Raw genomic sequence first — 20,823 nt, 5'->3', positions numbered from 1 at the left:
TGTGAGGGAGAGGTTGGTGTGTGTGTTACCTGTCAGGCAGTGTGAGGGAGAGGTTGGTGTGTGTGTGTGTTACCTGTAGGGCAGTGTGAGGGAGAGGTTGGTGTGTGTGTTACCTGTCAGGTAGAGTGAGATAGAGGTTGGTGTGTGTGTTACCTGTCAGGCAGTGTGAGATAGAGGTTGGTGTGTGTGTGTGTTACCGGTAGAGCAGTGTGAGGGAGAGGTTGGTGTGTGTTACCTGTCAGGCAGTGTGAGAGAGAGGTTGGTGTGTGTGTTACCTGTCAGGCAGTGTGAGGGAGAGGTTGGTGTGTGTGTTACCTGTCAGGCAGTGTGAGGGAGAGGTTGGTGTGTGTGTTACCTGTCAGGTAGTGTGAGGGAGAGGTTGGTGTGTGTGTTACCTGTCAGGTAGTGTGAGGGAGAGGTTGGTGTGTGTGCTACCTGTCAGGCAGTGTGAGGGAGAGGTTGGTGTGTGTGTTACCTGTCAGGCAGTGTGAGGGAGAGGTGTGTGTGTGTGTGTTACCTGTCAGGCAGTGTGAGGGAGAGGTTGGTGTGTGTGTTACCTGTCAGGCAGTGTGAGGGAGAGGTTAGTGTGTGTGTTACCTGTAGGGCAGTGTGAGGGAGAGGTTGGTGTGTGTGTTACCTGTAGGGCAGTGTGAGGGAGAGGTTGGTGTGTGTGTTACCTGTAGGGCAGTGTGAGGGAGAGGTTGGTGTGTGTGTTACCTGTAGGGCAGTGTGAGGGAGAGGTTGGTGTGTGTGTTACCTGTCAGGCAGTGTGAGGGAGAGGTTGGTGTGTGTGTGTGTGTTACCTGTAGGGCAGTGTGAGGTAGAGGTTGGTGTGTGTGTTACCTGTCTGGCAGTGTGAGGGAGAGGTTGGTGTGTGTGTTACCTGTAGGGCAGTGTGAGGGAGAGGTTGGTGTGTGTGTTACCTGTCAGGCAGTGTGAGGGAGAGGTTGGTGTGTGTGTTACCTGTCAGGCAGTGTGAGGGAGAGGTTGGTGTGTGTGTTACCTGTAGGGCAGTGTGAGGGAGAGGTTGGTGTGTGTGTGTTACCTGTCAGGCAGTGTGAGAGAGAGGTTGGTGTGTGTGTGTGTTACCTGTCAGGCAGTGTGAGGGAGAGGTTGGTGTGTGTGTGTGTTACCTGTCAGGCAGTGTGAGAGAGAGGTTGGTGTGTGTGTTACCTGTCAGGCAGTGTGAGGGAGAGGTTGGTGTGTGTGTTACCTGTAGGGCAGTGTGAGGGAGAGGTTGGTGTGTGTGTTACCTGTCAGGCAGTGTGAGGGAGAGGTTGGTGTGTGTGTTACCTGTAGGGCAGTATGAGGGAGAGGTTGGTGTGTGTGTTACCTGTCAGGCAGTGTGAGGGAGAGGTTGGTGTGTGTGTTACCTGTCAGGCAGTGTGAGGGAGAGGTTGGTGTGTGTGTTACCTGTCAGGTAGTGTGAGGGAGAGGTTGGTGTGTGTGTTACCTGTCAGGCAGTGTGAGGGAGAGGTTGGTGTGTGTGTTACCTGTCAGGCAGTGTGAGGGAGAGGTTGGTGTGTGTGTTACCTGTCAGGCAGTGTGAGGGAGAGGTTGGTGTGTGTGTTACCTGTCAGGCAGTGTGAGGGAGAGGTTAGTGTGTGTGTTACCTGTAGGGCAGTGTGAGGGAGAGGTTGGTGTGTGTGTTACCTGTCAGGCAGTGTGAGGGAGAGGTTGGTGTGTGTGTTACCTGTAGGGCAGTATGAGGGAGAGGTTGGTGTGTGTGTTACCTGTCAGGCAGTGTGAGGGAGAGGTTGGTGTGTGTGTTACCTGTCAGGTAGTGTGAGGGAGAGGTTGGTGTGTGTGTTACCTGTCAGGCAGTGTGAGGGAGAGGTTGGTGTGTGTGTTACCTGTCAGGCAGTGTGAGGGAGAGGTTGGTGTGTGTGTTACCTGTCAGGCAGTGTGAGGGAGAGGTTGGTGTGTGTGTTACCTGTCAGGCAGTGTGAGGGAGAGGTTAGTGTGTGTGTTACCTGTAGGGCAGTGTGAGGGAGAGGTTGGTGTGTGTGTTACCTGTCAGGCAGTGTGAGGGAGAGGTTGGTGTGTGTGTTACCTGTCAGGCAGTGTGAGGGAGAGGTTGGTGTGTGTGTTACCTGTAGGGCAGTATGAGGGAGAGGTTGGTGTGTGTGTTACCTGTAGGGCAGTGTGAGGGAGAGGTTGGTGTGTGTGTTACCTGTAGGGCAGTATGAGGGAGAGGTTGGTGTGTGTGTTACCTGTAGGGCAGTATGAGGGAGAGGTTGGTGTGTGTGTTACCTGTAGGACAGTGTGAGGGAGAGGTTGGTGTGTGTGTTACCTGTCAGGCAGTGTGAGGGAGAGGTTGGTGTGTGTGTGTGTTACCTGTAGGGCAGTGTGAGGGAGAGGTTGGTGTGTGTGTTACCTGTCAGGCAGTGTGAGATAGAGGTTGGTGTGTGTGTGTGTTACCTGTAGGGCAGTGTGAGGGAGAGGTTGGTGTGTGTGTGTGTTACCTGTAGGGCAGTATGAGGGAGAGGTTGGTGTGTGTGTGTGTTACCTGTAGGGCAGTATGAGGGAGAGGTTGGTGTGTGTGTGTGTTACCTGTAGGGCAGTGTGAGGGAGAGGTTGGTGTGTGTGTTACCTGTCAGGCAGTGTGAGGGAGAGGTTGGTGTGTGTGTTACCTGTCAGGTAGTGTGAGGGAGAGGTTGGTGTGTGTGTTACCTGTCAGGCAGTATGAGGGAGAGGTTGGTGTGTGTGTTACCTGTAGGGCAGTGTGAGGGAGAGGTTGGTGTGTGTGTTACCTGTCAGGCAGTGTGAGAGAGAGGTTGGTGTGTGTGTGTTACCTGTCAGGCAGTGTGAGGGAGAGGTTGGTGTGTGTGTTACCTGTCAGGCAGTGTGAGGGAGAGGTTGGTGTGTGTGTTACCTGTAGGGCAGCGTGAGGGAGAGGTTGGTGTGTGTGTTACCTGTAGGGCAGTATGAGGGAGAGGTTGGTGTGTGTGTTACCTGTAGGGCAGCGTGAGGGAGAGGTTGGTGTGTGTGTTACCTGTAGGGCAGCGTGAGGGAGAGGTTGGTGTGTGTGTTACCTGTCAGGCAGTATGAGGGAGAGGTTGGTGTGTGTGTTACCTGTAGAGCAGTATGAGGGAGAGGTTGGTGTGTGTGTTACCTGTCAGGCAGTGTGAGGGAGAGGTTGGTGTGTGTGTTACCTGTCAGGCAGTGTGAGAGAGAGGTTGGTGTGTGTGTGTTACCTGTCAGGCAGTGTGAGGGAGAGGTTGGTGTGTGTGTTACCTGTCAGGCAGTGTGAGGGAGAGGTTGGTGTGTGTGTTACCTGTAGGGCAGCGTGAGGGAGAGGTTGGTGTGTGTGTTACCTGTAGGGCAGCGTGAGGGAGAGGTTGGTGTGTGTGTTACCTGTAGGGCAGTGTGAGGGAGAGGTTGGTGTGTGTGTTACCTGTAGGGCAGTGTGAGGGAGAGGTTGGTGTGTGTGTTACCTGTAGGGCAGTGTGAGGGAGAGGGTTGGTGTGTGTGTGTGTTACCTGTAGGGCAGTGTGAGGGAGAGGTTGGTGTGTGTGTTACCTGTAGGGCAGTATGAGGGAGAGGTTGGTGTGTGTGTTACCTGTAGGGCAGTGTGAGGGAGAGGTTGGTGTGTGTGTGTGTTACCTGTCAGGCAGTGTGAGAGAGAGGTTGGTGTGTGTGTGTGTTACCTGTCAGGCAGTGTGAGGGAGAGGTTGGTGTGTGTGTTACCTGTCAGGCAGTGTGAGGGAGAGGTTGGTGTGTGTGTTACCTGTAGGGCAGTGTGAGGGAGAGGTTGGTGTGTGTGTTACCTGTCAGGCAGTGTGAGGGAGAGGTTGGTGTGTGTGTTACCTGTAGGGCAGCGTGAGGGAGAGGTTGGTGTGTGTGTTACCTGTAGGGCAGTATGAGGGAGAGGTTGGTGTGTGTGTTACCTGTAGGGCAGTGTGAGGGAGAGGTTGGTGTGTGTGTTACCTGTAGGGCAGTATGAGGGAGAGGTTGGTGTGTGTGTTACCTGTAGAGCAGTGTGAGGGAGAGGTTGGTGTGTGTGTTACCTGTTAGGCAGTGTGAGGGAGAGGCTGGTGTGTGTGTTACCTGTCAGGCAGTGTGAGGGAGAGGTTGGTGTGTGTGTTACCTGTCAGGCAGTGTGAGGGAGAGGTTGGTGTGTGTGTTACCTGTAGGGCAGTGTGAGGGAGAGGTTGGTGTGTGTGTTACCTGTAGGGCAGTGTGAGGGAGAGGTTGGTGTGTGTGTGTTACCTGTCAGGCAGTGTGAGGGAGAGGTTGGTGTGTGTGTGTTACCTGTCAGGCAGTGTGAGGGAGAGGTGTGTGTGTGTGTTACCTGTCAGGCAGTATGAGGGAGAGGTTGGTGTGTGTGTTACCTGTAGGGCAGTATGAGGGAGAGGTTGGTGTGTGTGTTACCTGTAGGGCAGTGTGAGGGAGAGGTTGGTGTGTGTGTTACCTGTCAGGCAGTGTGGGGGAGAGGTTGGTGTGTGTGTTACCTGTCAGGCAGTGTGAGGGAGAGGTTGGTGTGTGTGTTACCTGTCAGGCAGTGTGAGGGAGAGGTTGGTGTGTGTGTGTGTTACCTGTCAGGCAGTGTGAGGGAGAGGTTGGTGTGTGTGTTACCTGTCAGGCAGTGTGAGGGAGAGGTTGGTGTGTGTGTTACCTGTCAGGTAGTGTGAGGGAGAGGTTGGTGTGTGTGTTACCTGTCAGGCAGTATGAGGGAGAGGTTGGTGTGTGTGTGTGTTACCTGTCAGGCAGTATGAGGGAGAGGTTGGTGTGTGTGTGTGTTACCTGTCAGGCAGTGTGAGGGAGAGGTTGGTGTGTGTGTTACCTGTCAGGTAGTCTGAGGGAGAGGTTGGTGTGTGTGTTACCTGTAGGGCAGTCTGAGGGAGAGGTTGGTGTGTGTGTTACCTGTCAGGCAGTGTGAGGGAGAGGTTGGTGTGTGTGTTACCTGTAGGGCAGTGTGAGGGAGAGGTTGGTGTGTGTGTTACCTGTAGGGCAGTATGAGGGAGAGGTTGGTGTGTGTGTTACCTGTAGGGCAGCGTGAGGGAGAGGTTGGTGTGTGTGTTACCTGTAGGACAGTGTGAGGGAGAGGTGTGTGTGTGTGTTACCTGTAGGGCAGTGTGAGGGAGAGGTTAGTGTGTGTGTTACCTGTCAGGCAGTGTGAGGGAGAGGTGTGTGTGTGTGTTACCTGTAGGGCAGTGTGAGGGAGAGGTTGGTGTGTGTGTTACCTGTAGGGCAGTGTGAGGGAGAGGTTGGTGTGTGTGTTACCTGTAGGGCAGTGTGAGAGAGAGGTTGGTGTGTGTGTTACCTGTAGGGCAGTGTGAGGGAGAGGTGTGTGTGTGTGTTACCTGTAGGGCAGTGTGAGGGAGAGGTTGGTGTGTGTGTTACCTGTAGGGCAGTGTGAGGGAGAGGTTGGTGTGTGTGTTACCTGTAGGGCAGTGTGAGGGAGAGGTTGGTGTGTGTGTGTGTGTTACCTGTAGGGCAGTGTGAGGTAGAGGTTGGTGTGTGTGTTACCTGTCTGGCAGTGTGAGGTAGAGGTTGGTGTGTGTGTTACCTGTAGGGCAGTATGAGGGAGAGGTGTGTGTGTGTGTTACCTGTAGGGCAGTGTGAGGTAGAGGTTGGTGTGTGTGTTACCTGTAGGGCAGTGTGAGGGAGAGGTGTGTGTGTGTGTTACCTGTAGGGCAGTGTGAGGGAGAGGTTGGTGTGTGTGTTACCTGTCAGGTAGTGTGAGGGAGAGGTTGGTGTGTGTGTTACCTGTCAGGCAGTGTGAGGGAGAGGTTGGTGTGTGTGTGTGTGTTACCTGTAGGGCAGTGTGAGGTAGAGGTTGGTGTGTGTGTTACCTGTAGGGCAGTGTGTGGGAGAGGTTGGTGTGTGTGTTACCTGTAGGGCAGTGTGAGGGAGAGGTTGGTGTGTGTGTTACCTGTAGGGCAGTGTGAGGGAGAGGTTGGTGTGTGTGTTACCTGTAGGGCAGTGTGAGGGAGAGGTTGGTGTGTGTGTTACCTGTAGGGCAGTGTGAGGGAGAGGTTGGTGTGTGTGTTACCTGTCAGGCAGTGTGAGGGAGAAGTTGGTGTGTGTGTTACCTGTCAGGTAGTGTGAGGGAGAGGTTAGTGTGTGTGTTACCTGTCAGGCAGTGTGAGAGCGAGGTTGGTGTGTGTGTTACCTGTAGGGCAGTGTGAGGTAGAGGTTGGTGTGTGTGTTACCTGTAGGGCAGTGTGAGGTAGAGGTTGGTGTGTGTGTGTGTTACCTGTCAGGCAGTGTGAGGGAGAGGTTGGTGTGTGTGTTACCTGTAGGGCAGTGTGAGGTAGAGGTTGGTGTGTGTGTGTGTTACCTGTCAGGCAGTGTGAGGTAGAGGTTGGTGTGTGTGTGTGTTACCTGTAGGGCAGTGTGGGGGAGAGGTTGGTGTGTGTGTTACCTGTCAGGTAGTGTGAGGGAGAGGTTGGTGTGTGTGTTACCTGTCAGGTAGTGTGAGGGAGAGGTTGGTGTGTGTGTGTGTTACCTGTAGGGCAGTGTGGGGGAGAGGTTGGTGTGTGTGTTACCTGTAGGGCAGTGTGAGGGAGAGGTTGGTGTGTGTGTTACCTGTCAGGTAGTGTGAGGGCGAGGTTGGTGTGTGTGTCCATGCCGGTAGGAGCATAGTCCCAGGTGACAGTCTCTGCTGCCAGGTAGTACTTCCTGACTGGGCCAGCAGGGGGGGCTGCTGAGGGGCTGTTACCATCATCACAGGATACCACCTCATACAGCGCCTGCATACCGGCTGAGATATATATATATATATATATATATATATATATATATATATATATATATATATATATATATATACATACACACACACACACACACACACACACACACACACACACACACACACACACACACAGACGTGCACACACACACACACACACACACACACACACACACACACACACACACACACACACAAAGGTAAGGACGGGACAGAGTGAGAACAGGCCAGAGTTATACAGCCTGTCATTAAGAACCACATAGTGAACTGAATTACCCCCCTGGGAAGGAAAGCTTACTGGTTGGAACTACTGTCATATCTAACTAGGTCTAGTGTGGCCTGATACTGGTTGGAACTAATGTCATATCTAACTAGGTCTAGTGTGGCCTGATACTGGTTGGACCCTGTCATATCTAACTAGGTCTAGTGTGGCCAGATAATGGTTGGAACTACCTGTCATATCTAACTAGGTCTAGTGTGGCCAGATAATGGTTGGAGTCTCCTGTCATATCTAACTAGGTCTAGTGTGGCCAGATACTGGTTGGAACTAATGTCATATCTAACTAGGTCTAGTGTGGCCTGATACTGGTTGGAACTACTGTCATATCTAACTAGGTCTAGTGTGGGGGTTGGAGTCTCCTGTCATATCTAACTAGGTCTAGTGTGGCCAGATAATGGTTGGAAATACTGTCATATCTAACTAGGTCTAGTGTGGTCAGAGTCTACTGTCATATCTAACTAGGTCTAGTGTGGCCAGATAATGGTTGGAGTCTACTGTCATATCTAACTAGGTCTAGTGTGGCCTGATACTGGTTGGAACTACTGTCATATCTAACTAGGTCTAGTGTGGGGGTTGGAGTCTCCTGTCATATCTAACTAGGTCTAGTGTGGCCAGATACTGGTTGGAACCGTTCATATCTAACTAGGTCTAGTGTGGCCTGATACTGGTTGGAACTAATGTCATATCTAACTAGGTCTAGTGTGGCCTGATACTGGTTGGAACCGTTCATATCTAACTAGGTCTAGTGTGGCCTGATACTGGTTGGAACTAATGTCATATCTAACTAGGTCTAGTGTGGCCTGATACTGGTTGGAACTAATGTCATATCTAACTAGGTCTAGTGTGGCCTGATACTGGTTGGAACCTCCTGTCATATCTAACTAGGTCTAGTGTGGCCTGATACTGGTTAGAACTACTGTCATATCTAACTAGGTCTAGTGTGGCCTGATACTGGTTGGAACCGTTCATATCTAACTAGGTCTAGTGTGGTCAGATACTGGTTGGAACTACCTGTCATATCTAACTAGGTCTAGTGTGGCCTGATACTGGTTGGAACTAATGTCATATCTAACTAGGTCTAGTGTGGCCTGATACTGGTTGGAACCGTTCATATCTAACTAGGTCTAGTGTGGCCTGATACTGGTTGGAACTAATGTCATATCTAACTAGGTCTAGTGTGGCCTGATACTGGTTGGAACCGTTCATATCTAACTAGGTCTAGTGTGGCCTGATACTGGTTGGAACTAATGTCATATCTAACTAGGTCTAGTGTGGCCTGATACTGGTTGGAACTAATGTCATATCTAACTAGGTCTAGTGTGGCCTGATACTGGTTGGAACCTCCTGTCATATCTAACTAGGTCTAGTGTGGCCTGATACTGGTTGGAACTACTGTCATATCTAACTAGGTCTAGTGTGGCCTGATACTGGTTGGAACCTGTCATATCTAACTAGGTCTAGTGTGGCCTGATACTGGTTGGAACCTGTCATATCTAACTAGGTCTAGTGTGGCCTGATACTGGTTGGAACTAATGTCATATCTAACTAGGTCTAGTGTGGCCTGATACTGGTTGGAACCTCCTGTCATATCTAACTAGGTCTAGTGTGGCCTGATAATGGTTAGAACTACTGTCATATCTAACTAGGTCTAGTGTGGCCTGATACTGGTTGGAACCGTTCATATCTAACTAGGTCTAGTGTGGCCTGATACTGGTTGGAACTACTGTCATATCTAACTAGGTCTAGTGTGGCCTGATACTGGTTGGAACCTGTCATATCTAACTAGGTCTAGTGTGGCCTGATACTGGTTGGAACTACTGTCATATCTAACTAGGTCTAGTGTGGCCTGATACTGGTTGGAACTACTGTCATATCTAACTAGGTCTAGTGTGGCCAGATACTGGTTGGAACTACTGTCATATCTAACTAGGTCTAGTGTGGCCTGATACTGGTTGGAACTACTGTCATATCTAACTAGGTCTAGTGTGGCCTGATACTGGTTGGACCCTGTCATATCTAACTAGGTCTAGTGTGGCCTGATACTGGTTGGAACCTGTCATATCTAACTAGGTCTAGTGTGGCCAGATAATGGTTGGAGTCTACTGTCATATCTAACTAGGTCAGTGTGGCCTGATAATGGTTCGAGTCTACTGTCATATCTAACTAGGTCTAGTGTGGGGGTTGGAACTACTGTCATATCTAACTAGGTCTAGTGTGGCCAGATGCTGGTTGGAGTCTCCTGTCATATCTAACTAGGTCTAGTGTGGCCAGATAATGGTTGTAGTCTCCTGTCATATCTAACTAGGTCTAGTGTGGCCAGATAATGGTTGGAGTCTCCTGTCATATCTAACTAGGTCTAGTGTGGCCAGATAATGGTTGGAGTCTCCTGTCATATCTAACTAGGTCTAGTGTGGCCAGATACTGGTTGGAACTACTGTCATATCTAACTAGGTCTAGTGTGGCCTGATACTGGTTGGAACTACTGTCATATCTAACTAGGTCTAGTGTGGCCAGATACTGAGTGGAACTACTGTCATATCTAACTAGGTCTAGTGTGGCCTGATACTGGTTGGAACTACTGTCATATCTAACTAGGTCTAGTATGGCCTGATACTGGTTGGAACTACTGTCATATCTAACTAGGTCTAGTGTGGTCAGAGTCTACTGTCATATCTAACTAGGTCTAGTGTGGCCTGATACTGGTTGGAACTACTGTCATATCTAACTAGGTCTAGTGTGGCCAGATACTGGTTGTGCAGGTTTTTGCTCCATTCCTACTTTAACACACCTTATTCAGCTCCACTAGTCAGAAATCTGGCCACACGAGTCCCTGTCTACCTCTGAAGGTTGTCAGGCAGATTAGATTACAATCAACAATACATGCTCAGTGGTCAATGATAGGTTAGTGGTTGGTAGGTCAGGGGTCAGAGGTCAGGTGTTTGGGGTCTTGTGACTTACCCTGTAGATGGTCGTTGACCTGACAGCTCAGCAGCCATTTCCCGGTCGCCAAGGGAACCATCGCCGCGGTGGCGAAGGTTGCCGGGAACAGGCTGAGTGTGTCGGCACGGTGACCGCGGTCCAATAGGGTGTTGCCCTGGAAGTACGCGGAGTGTATGTCCACCTCGTTGCCCATCCCAAACAGGTGCCATGCCACCGTGCGACCCTGGCACAGCTCCATGTGAAGCAGGTTACCATACATATACCCATTTATGGCTGAGGAAAGGAGAGGAGGAAGAGATTAGAAGAGGAGAGGAGGGGAGGAGGAGGGGGAGAGGATGAGGAGACGATGAGGATGAGAGGAGGAGGAGGAGAGGAGGATGAGGAGAGGAAGAGGAGAGGAAGAGGAGAGGAAGAGGAGAGGAAGAGGAGAGGAGGAGGAGAGGAAGAGGAGAGGAAGGAGAGGAAGAGAGGATGAGGAGGAGAGGATGAGGAGAGGAGGACGAGAGGAGAGGAGGAGAGGATGAGAGGAGGATGATGAGGAGAGGATGAGTATAGGAGGAGAGGATGAGGAGAGGAGGAGGAGAGGAGGAGGAGAGGAGGATGAGGAGAGGAGGAGGATGAGGAGAGGAAGAGGAGAGGAAGAGGAGAGGAAGGAGAGGAAGAGAGGATGAGGAGGAGAGGATGAGGAGAGGAGGACGAGAGGAGAGGAGGAGAGGATGAGAGGAGGATGATGAGGAGAGGATGAGTATAGGAGGAGAGGATGAGGAGAGGAGGAGGAGAGGAGGAGGAGAGGAGGATGAGGAGAGGAAGAGAGGATGAGGAGAGGAGGACGAGAGGAGAGGAGGAGAGGAGGATGATGAGGAGAGGATGAGTATAGGAGGAGAGGATGAGGAGAGGATGAGGAGAGGAGGAGGAAAGAAAAGCAGAGACGAGATACAGATAATTTGAAGTTCTCCACGTTCACGGGATACACCACGGGATACAACAGGTGTAAAACACTACAGGGACATTCTACCTTCAGACCTCTTTCCCAGCAACGCAGTGATAATAATAATAGTAGAAAATAGAAAATATATATTTTTAAGTACAAATAATAAACACCATAGAACTACGATGAGAGTTAAAGTATATACAGGTCAGTACCTTATTCAATGTCCAGGGGTACTGGAGTGGTTGTATATACAGGTCAGTACCAGTACCTTATTCAATGTCCAGGGGTACTGGAGTGGTTGTATATACAGGTCAGTACCTTATTCAATGTCCAGAGGTTCTGGAGTGGTTGTATATACAGGTCAGTACCAGTACCTTATTCAATGTTCAGGGGTGCTGGAGTGGTTGTATATACAGGTCAGTACCTTATTCAATGTCCAGGGGTGCTGGAGTGGTTGTATATACAGGTCAGTACCTTATTCAATGTCCAGGGGTTCTGGAGTGGTTGTATATACAGGTCAGTACCTTATTCAATGTCCAGGGGTTCTGGAGTGGTTGTATATACAGGTCAGTACCAGTACCTTATTCAATGTCCAGGGGTTCTGGAGTGGTTGTATATACAGGTCAGTACCAGTACCTTATTCAATGTCCAGGGGTTCTGGAGTGGTTGTATATACAGGTCAGTACCAGAACCTTATTCAATGTCCAGGGGTTCTGGAGTGGTTGTATATACAGGTCAGTACCTTATTCAGTGTCCAGGGGTTCTGGAGTGGTTGTATATACAGGTCAGTACCTTATTCAATGTCCAGGGGTTCTGGAGTGGTTGTATATACAGGTCAGTACCTTATTCAATGTCCAGGGGTTCTGGAGTGGTTGTATATACAGGTCAGTACCTTATTCAATGTCCAGGGGTTCTGGAGTGGTTGTATATACAGGTCAGTACCTTATTCAATGTCCAGGGGTTCTGGAGTGGTTGTATATACAGGTCAGTACCAGAACCTTATTCAATGTCCAGGGGTTCTGGAGTGGTTGTATATACAGGTCAGTACCAGTACCTTATTCAATGTCCAGGGGTTCTGGAGTGGTTGTATATACAGGTCAGTACCTTATTCAATGTCCAGGGGTACTGGAGTGGTTGTATATACAGGTCAGAACCTTATTCAATGTCCAGGGGTACTGGAGTGGTTGTATATACAGGTCAGTACCAGAACCTTATTCAATGTCCAGGGGTTCTGGAGTGGTTGTATATACAGGTCAGTACCAGAACCTTATTCAATGTCCAGGGGTACTGGAGTGGTTGTATATACAGGTCAGAACCTTATTCAATGTCCAGGGGTTCTGGAGTGGTTGTATATACAGGTCAGTACCTTATTCAATGTCCAGAGGTTCTGGAGTGGTTGTATATACAGGTCAGTACCAGAACCTTATTCAATGTCCGGGGGTTCTGGAGTGGTTGTATATACAGGTCAGTACCAGAACCTTATTCAATGTCCAGGGGTACTGGAGTGGTTGTATATACAGGTCAGTACCTTATTCAATGTCCAGGGGTTCTGGAGTGGTTGTATATACAGGTCAGTACCTTATTCAATGTCCAGGGGTTCTGGAGTGGTTGTATATACAGGTCAGTACCTTATTCAATGTCCAGGGGTTCTGGAGTGGTTGTATATACAGACCAGAACCTTATTCAATGTCCAGGGGTTCTGGAGTGGTTGTATATACAGGTCAGTACCAGAACCTTATTCAATGTCCAGGGGTTCTGGAGTGGTTGTATATACAGGTCAGTACCAGAACCTTATTCAATGTCCAGGGGTTCTGGAGTGGTTGTATATACAGGTCAGTACCTTATTCAATGTCCAGGGGTTCTGGAGTGGTTGTATATACAGGTCAGAACCTTATTCAATGTCTAGGGGTTCTGGAGTGGTTGTATATACAGGTCAGTACCTTATTCAGTACCAGGGGTTCTGGAGTGGTTGTATATACAGGTCAGTACCTTATTCAATGTCCAGGGGTTCTGGAGTGGTTGTATATACAGGTCAGTACCTTATTCAATGTCCAGGGGTTCTGGAGTGGTTGTATATACAGACCAGAACCGTATTCAATGTCCAGGGGTTCTGGAGTGGTTGTATATACAGGTCAGTACCAGAACCTTATTCAATGTCCAGGGGTTCTGGAGTGGTTGTATATACAGGTCAGTACCAGAACCTTATTCAATGTCCAGGGGTACTGGAGTGGTTGTATATACAGGTCAGAACCTTATTCAATGTCCAGGGGTTCTGGAGTGGTTGTATATGCAGGTCAGTACCAGTACCTTATTCAATGTCCAGGGGTTCTGGAGTGGTTGTGTGTATATACAGGTCAGTACCAGTACCTTATTCAGTGTCCAGGGGTTCTGGAGTGGTTGTATATACAGGTCAGTACCTTATTCAATGTCCAGGGGTTCTGGAGTGGTTGTATATACAGGTCAGTACCTTATTCAATGTCCAGGGGTTCTGGAGTGGTTGTATATACAGGTCAGTACCTTATTCAATGTCCAGGGGTTCTGGAGTGGTTGTATATACAGGTCAGAACCTTATTCAATGTCCAGGGGTTCTGGAGTGGTTGTATATACAGGTCAGTACCAGTACCTTATTCAATGTCCAGGGGTACTGGAGTGGTTGTATATACAGGTCAGTACCTTATTCAATGTCCAGGGGTCCTGGAGTGGTTGTATATACAGGTCAGTACCGTATTCAATGTCCAGAGGTACTGGAGTGGTTGTATATACAGGTCAGAACCTTATTCAATGTCCAGGGGTTCTGGAGTGGTTGTATATACAGGTCAGTACCTTATTCAATGTCCAGGGGTCCTGGAGTGGTTGTATATACAGGTCAGTACCAGAACCTTATTCAATGTCCAGGGGTACTGGAGTGGTTGTATATACAGGTCAGTACCTTATTCAATGTCCAGGGGTCCTGGAGTGGTTGTATATACAGGTCAGTACCAGAACCTTATTCAATGTCCAGAGGTTCTGGAGTGGTTGTATATGCAGTGGCAAGAAAAAGTATGTGAACCCTTTGGAATTACCTGGATTTCTGCATAAATTGGTCACCAAATGTGATCTGATCTTCATCTAAGTCACAACAACAGACAAACACAGTCTGCTTAAACTAATAACACACAAACTATTGTATTTTTCTTGTCTATATTGAATACAACATTTTAAACATTCACAGTGTAGGTTGGAAAACGTATGTGAACCCCAAGGCTATTTGAGTCAGGAGTCAGCTATCCTGGAGTCCAATCAATGAGATGAGATTGGAGATGTTGGTAAGAGAGTTACCCTGCCCTGTAAAAAACACTCACAAAATGTGAGTTTGATATTCACAAGAAGCATTGCCTGATGTGAACCATGCCTCGAACAAAAGAGATCTCAGAATACTTCTAAGATTAAGAATTGTTGACTTGCATAAAGCTGGAAAGGGTTACAAAAGTATCTCTAAAAGCCTTGATGTTCATCAGTCCACGGTAAGACAAATTGTCTATAAATGGAGAAAGTTCAGCACTGTTGCTACTCTCCCTATGAGTGGCCGTCCTGCAAAGATGATTGCAAGAGCACAGCGCAGAACGCTCAATGAGGCTCCTTAAGGCTAGGCGTCCAGCGGGACAACTTCCTGTGAAACTGGAGGGCGCGCAATTCAAATAAATAATCATACAAATTATGGATATTAAACATTTAGGTACATATAAGTGTCTTATATCGGTTGAAACCTTAAATTCTTGTTAATCTAACTGCACTGTCCGATTTACAGTAGCTATTACAGCGAAAACATGCCATGCGATTGTTTGAGGACGGAGCCCCACATCAAAATATTTTTCCACCGGCACAGGTTTAATACATTCACGTATAAAGATAAAATATTCACTTACTTTTTGAAAATCTTCCTATGATTTGTCATCCAAAGGGTCCCAGCTATAACATGTAGTGTCGTTTTGTTAGATAAAATCCTTCTTTATATCCCAAAAAGTCTGTTTAGTTGGCGCCATCGATTTGAGTAATCCACTCGTTCAACATGCAGAGATAGGAATCTGAAAATCTACCCCTAAACTTTGTTTCAACAAGTCAAAATACGTTTCTATCTACTCCTCAGACACCCTAAAATGTAATCAAACTATAATATTTCATATGGAAAGAAGTATGTTCAATAGGAAACCAATTTTAGCAGGTGCGTAATTTCTTCATGGCGCGCGCAAACATGGATTTCCAAGACTGTGTCCTTCTACTAAAACTGTTATTTGTTATTCGTTTTTAAAGTTACAAGCCTGAAACCTTGAACATAGACTGCTGATACCCTGTGGAAGACATAGGAATTGCATCCAGGGAGCTAATTTTTTTAAATGACCTTTCTGTTGCATTTCTAAGAGGATGGTCTGTCAACTACAATAAAATCCAGTTGGTTTTTCTTTGGATTTTCTCCTACCATATCTATGGTGTTATATTTTCCTACATTATTTTAACATTTCTACAAACTCCAAAGTGTTTCCTTTCCAATGGTACCAATTATAGGCATATCCAGGCTTCAGGGCCTGAGCTACAGGCAGTTTACTTTGGGCACGTCATTCAGGCGGAAATGGAGAAAAAGTGGCTTAGGGCGGCCTGGTATAGAGGTCCTGGATGGTAGGAAGCTTGGCCATAGTGATGTACTGGGCCGTATGCACTACCCTCTGTAGTGCCTTGCAGTCGGAGGCCGAGCAGTTGCTATACCAGGCAGTGATGCAACCAGTCAGGATGCTCTCGATGGTGCAGCTGTAGAACCTTTTGAGGATCTGAGGACCCATGCCAAATATTTTCAGTCTCCTGAGGGGGAATAGGTTTTTGTTGTGCCCTTTTCACGACTGTCTTGGTATTCTTGGACCATGTTAGTTTGTTGGTGATGTGGACACCAAGGAACTTGAAGCTCTCAATTTGCTCCACTACAGCCCCGTTGATGAGAATGGGGGCGTGCTCGGTCCTCTTTTTCCTGTAGTCCACAATCATCTCCTTTGTCACAGCTGGTCTGTGCTCTGAGAACGCGCCGTGGAATAACGTCTGGCTCCGTGACCAAAACCTTACTCACGTCGGCTTCGTAGAGCGAGATCACCTAGTCCTCTGGGACGGCAGGGGGGGGTCTCGTGCATGGCCCAGTGTTGTTTTTTTCATACAATGCATTGAGTTTGTCTGGTAGAGAGGCATCGTTGGATATATCCTGGCTAGGTCTACCTTTGTAATCCGTAATGGACTGTAGTCCGCGCTACATATGTCGAGTGTCGGCTCCGGTGTCATAGGATTCCACCTTGTTGCCATATATTGTCCTTTTGCCTGTTTGATGGCTCTGCGGACGTAGCAGTGGGACTTGTTGTACGTGTCCTCAGCCGTAGCCTCGGCGGTAGCTACTGCGATTGCAGTAGCTCTGTCCTTTAGCTTAGCGCGTAGCTCGGTGTTAATCCAGGGCTTTTGATTGGGGAAGAGCGGAACTTTCACTGTGGGGAAGAGCGTAACTTTCACTGTGGGGACGACGTTGGGCGATGCATTTCCCGATGACGCCCGAGACGAAGGAGGTCAATGTCGTCAAGTCCCGAAACATATTCCGGACAGCGCTAGCAAAGCAGTCATGCAACATAGCCCCCGATTCAGAGGACCATTTCTCTACAGAGCACATCGCGGGTACTTCCTGTTTGAGCTTCTGTTTCGAAACAGGAAGCAGAAGTAGGGAGACATCATCTTATTTGCCAAAAGGGGGACGAGGGAGGGCCTTAAATGCATGCTTGTGGGAAGAGTAACAGTGGTCTAGGACTATAACTTTATCGCCCCTAGAGGTGTAGGAGACGTGATGATAAAAGTTAGGCATCACGGAATTTAAAAAAAAAAAAAAAATCGCCGGCAACAAGAAAAGCAGCCTCTGGGTCCATGGTTTCCTGCTTGTTTATAGCCTTGTACAGTTTGCTAATTGCAAGATTGTTGCTGTTGTTGTCCTGAGGTGGAAAGTAGTCAGTATTCACGATAACAGATGAAAACTCTCCTGGGACGTAGAAGGGTCGGCAATGGACCATCAGTTATTGCAAGACGGGCGAACAATGGGTTAAGGCTTCTACTGCACTAGAGTCTGCACAGCATCTGTTACCGAGAATCCATTTCACTAGACCAGCTAGGCAGGCAGGTTGCCAAACATGTCCCCTTTACACGCTGCCAGGACAGACGAGAGGAGAGGAGACATTCTGTCACGGTATTCAGCCTGCAAGTCAGAATATTCAGTTTCTAAATGACAGATTAGAAGATCTGAGAACGTATCTCCTTTTATTACCAGTCACAAAGTATATCATGTACAAGTCCTGGCAAGAGGACAACAAGAAGATGGAAAGACAGAAACAATGGTGATGCCCATAACTGACATAGTTCCCAGCACTGACAAGAGGGTGTTACAATGTGAACAGACCTGGTTTCCTGTGTGGTTATGAGTCCGTCGTCTAGTAGTGATATCTTCATATATATTCCACCATTTCACTTCAACCTCTTGATTGTGTTTAATTGAATGTTTTCTTGTTAGAACAGGTTGGCTAATTGTTGGCTTCTGTCACTAATTGCCTGAATCAGACACAGGTGTGTAAATGTTTGCTGGAGAAATGCCATGAGGGAGTTGGAGCACCTCTACACCCTCAGTAGACTGAACAGATTTAACCTGCGCACACACAGCTCTGTTACCTCTCTCTCTCTCACACAGCTCTGTTACCTCTCTCTCTCTCACACAGCTCTGTTAACTCTCTCACACAGCTCTGTTACCTCTCTCTCACACAGCTCTGTTACCTCTCTCTCTCTCACACAGCTCTGTTACCTCTCTCTCTCTCACACAGCTCTGTTACCTCTCTCTCTCTCTCACACAGCTCTGTTAACTCTCTCACACAGCTCTGTTACCTCTCTCTCTCTCACACACAGCTCTGTTAACTCTCTCTCTCTCTCACACAGCTCTGTTACCTCTCTCTCACACAGCTCTGTTACCTCTCTCTCTCACACAGCTCTGTTACCTCTCTCTCTCTCACACAGCTCTGTTAACTCTCTCTCACACAGCTCTGTTAACTCTCTCTCACACAGCTCTGTTAACTCTCTCTCTCACACAGCTCTGTTAACTCTCTCTCTCTCACACAGCTCTGTTACCTCTCTCTCACACAGCTCTGTTACCTCTCTCTCTCTCACACAGCTCTGTTAACTCTCTCTCACACAGCTCTGTTACCTCTCTCTCTCTCACACAGCTCTGTTACCTCTCTCTCTCTCACACAGCTCTGTTACCTCTCTCTCTCTCACACAGCTCTGTTAACTCTCTCTCTCTCACACAGCTCTGTTAACTCTCTCTCTCTCTCTCACACAGCTCTGTTACCTCTCTCTCTCTCACACAGCTCTGTTACCTCTCTCTCTCTCACACAGCTCTGTTAGAGCGGAGGGGAGGCAGGTAGACTAGTGGTTAGAGCGGAGGGGCGGCAGGTAGACTAGTGGTTAGAGTGGAGGGGCGGCGGGTAGACTAGTGGTTAGAGTGGAGGGGCGGCGGGTAGCCTAGTGGTTAGAGTGGAGGGGAGGCGGGTAGACTAATGGTTAGAGTGGAGTGGAGGGGAGGCAGGTAGCCTAGTGGTTAGAGTGGAAGGGTGGCAGGTAGCCTAATGGTTAGAGAGGAGGGGCGGCAGGTAGACTAGTGGTTAGAGTGGAGGGGAGGCAGGTAGTCCTAGTGGTTAGAGTGGAGGGGCGGCAGGTAGACTAGTGGTTAGAGCGGAGGGGAGGCAGGTAGCCTAGTGGCTAGAGAGGAGGGGCGGCAGGTAGACTAATGGTTAGAGTGGAGTGGAGGGGAGGCAGGTAGCCTAGTGGTTAGAGTGGAAGGGTGGCAGGTAGCCTAATGATTAGAGAGGAGGGGCGGCAGGTAGACTAGTGGTTAGAGTGGAGGGGAGGCAGGTAGTCCTAGTGGTTAGAGTGGAGGGGCGGCAGGTAGACTAGTGCTTAGAGTGGAGGGGCGGCAGGTAGACTAGTGGTTAGAGTGGAGGGGCGGCAGGTAGCCTATTGGTTAGAGAGGAGGGGCGGCAGGTAGCCTAGTGGTTAGAGTGGAGGGGCGGCAGGTAACCTAGTGGTTAGAGTGGAGGGGAGGCAGGTAGCCTAGTGGTTAGAGTGGAGGGGTGGCAGGTAGCCTAGTGGTTAGAGTGGAGGGGCGGCAGGTAGCCTAGTGGTTAGAGTGGAGGTGCGGCAGGTAGCCTAGTGGTTAGAGTGGAGGGACGGCAGGTAGCCTAGTGGTTAGAGTGTAGGGGAGGCAGGTAGCCTAGTGGTTAGAGTGGAGGGGTGGCAGGTAGCCTAGTGGTTAGAGTGGAGGGGCGGCAGGTAGCCTAGTGGTTAGAGTGGAGGGGCGGCAGGTAGCCTAGTGGTTAGATCATTGGACTTGTAACCGAAAGGTTGCAAGTTCGAATCCCCGAGCTGACATGGTACAAATCTGTCCTTCTGCACCTGAACAGGAAGTTAACCCACTGTTCCTAGGCCATCATTGAAAATAAGAATTTAACTGACTTGCCTAGTTAAATAAAAGGTGAAATAATTAAAATACAAATAAAAAATGATTCACTGTATTTAATCTTTGTGTCACGATTTCAATTGTTCATCTTTAAAACTTGTTATGGCTGCAATCCCGGTAACGGGATCGATATGACACCAGCCAGTGAAAGTGCAGGGCGCCAAATTCAAACAACAGAAATCTCATAATTAAAATTCCTCAAACAAACATACATGTATCTTATACCATTTTAAAGGTAATCTTGTTGTTAATCCCACCAAAGTGTCCGATTTCAAAATAAGCTTTACAGCGAAAGCACCACAAACGATTATGTTGGGTGTAACGATTTCCGTCGGAGGAGGAAGAGTAGTCGGACCAAAGCGCAGCGTTCATGTTAATTTGTTACAACTGAACACTAATAACAAAAACAACAAAGAGAATGAACGAAAACCGAAACAGTCCTGTCAGGTGCAGAAACACAAAACAGAAAATAACTACCCACAAAGCATCGGTGGGGGAAAAGCTACCTACCAACGTTAGACAGCTGCCTCTGATTGAGAACCACACCCGGCCAAACAGAAAGAAATACAAAACATAGAAAATGAACATAGAATGCCCAACCAAATCACACCCTGACCAAAATAGAGACATAAAAAGGTCACTGCAAAATCACAGAAAAACACAGCCATTTGTCCAGCCAAAGACAGGAGTCACAAAAAGCAGAAATAGAGATCAAATCAATCACTAACCTTTGATGATCTTCATCAGATGACACTCATAGGACTTCATGTTACACAATACATGTTTGTTTTGTTCGATTAAGTTCATATTTATATCCAAAAACCTCAGTTTACATTGGCGCCATGTTCAGAAATGTCTCCAAAATATCCAGAGAAATTGCAGAGAGCCACGTCAAATAACAGAAATGTTCATCATAAACTTTGATGAAAGATACATGTATTACATAGAATTAAAGTTACACTTGTTCTTAATGCAACCGCTGTGTCAGATTTCTAAAAGCTTTACGGCAAAAACACAATATTCAATAATCTGAGAACAGCGTTCAGCCACAAAAGCAAGCCATACAGTTACCCGCCAAATTGTGCAGTCAACAAAACTCATAAAAAGCATTATAAATCTTCACTTACCTTTGCTGATCTTCGTCGGATACTCCCAGGACTCCCACTTCCACAAGAAATGTTTGTTTTGTTCGGTAATGTCCATCATTTATGTCCAAATAACTATTTTTCTTTGCGTGTTTGGTAAACAAATCCAAAGTCAGGAAGCACGTTCACTAAAAGCAGACTAAATGTCAAAAAGTTCCGTAACAGTCAGTAGAAACATGTCAAACGATGTATTGAATCAATCTTTACGATGTTTTTATCATAAATCTTCAATAACGTTCCAACCAGAGAATTCCATTGACTTCAGATGTGCGATGG

The 20,823-nt window shown here is 48.1% G+C and overlaps 1 protein-coding gene across 1 annotated transcript in view; it reads right to left on the bottom strand.

The window, feature by feature from the left end:
• Positions 1-20,823, bottom strand: part of LOC129864234 (ferroxidase HEPHL1-like) — a 101,095-nt gene that overhangs the window by 52,711 nt on the left and 27,561 nt on the right. The window contains exons 5-6 of the mRNA XM_055936941.1: positions 9,939-10,193; positions 6,535-6,709 (exon numbers count right to left, since the gene is read on the bottom strand). Of these exons, the coding sequence (XP_055792916.1) occupies positions 6,535-6,709; positions 9,939-10,193 (430 nt within the window). The remainder of the gene's footprint in view (positions 1-6,534; positions 6,710-9,938; positions 10,194-20,823) is intronic.

This window comes from Salvelinus fontinalis, chromosome 10 (genome assembly GCF_029448725.1).
Source record: "Salvelinus fontinalis isolate EN_2023a chromosome 10, ASM2944872v1, whole genome shotgun sequence".
NCBI lineage: Eukaryota > Metazoa > Chordata > Actinopteri > Salmoniformes > Salmonidae > Salvelinus > Salvelinus fontinalis.
Note: the sequence above shows the minus strand (reverse complement) of the source record. Positions and strands in the feature narration are given on the sequence as shown.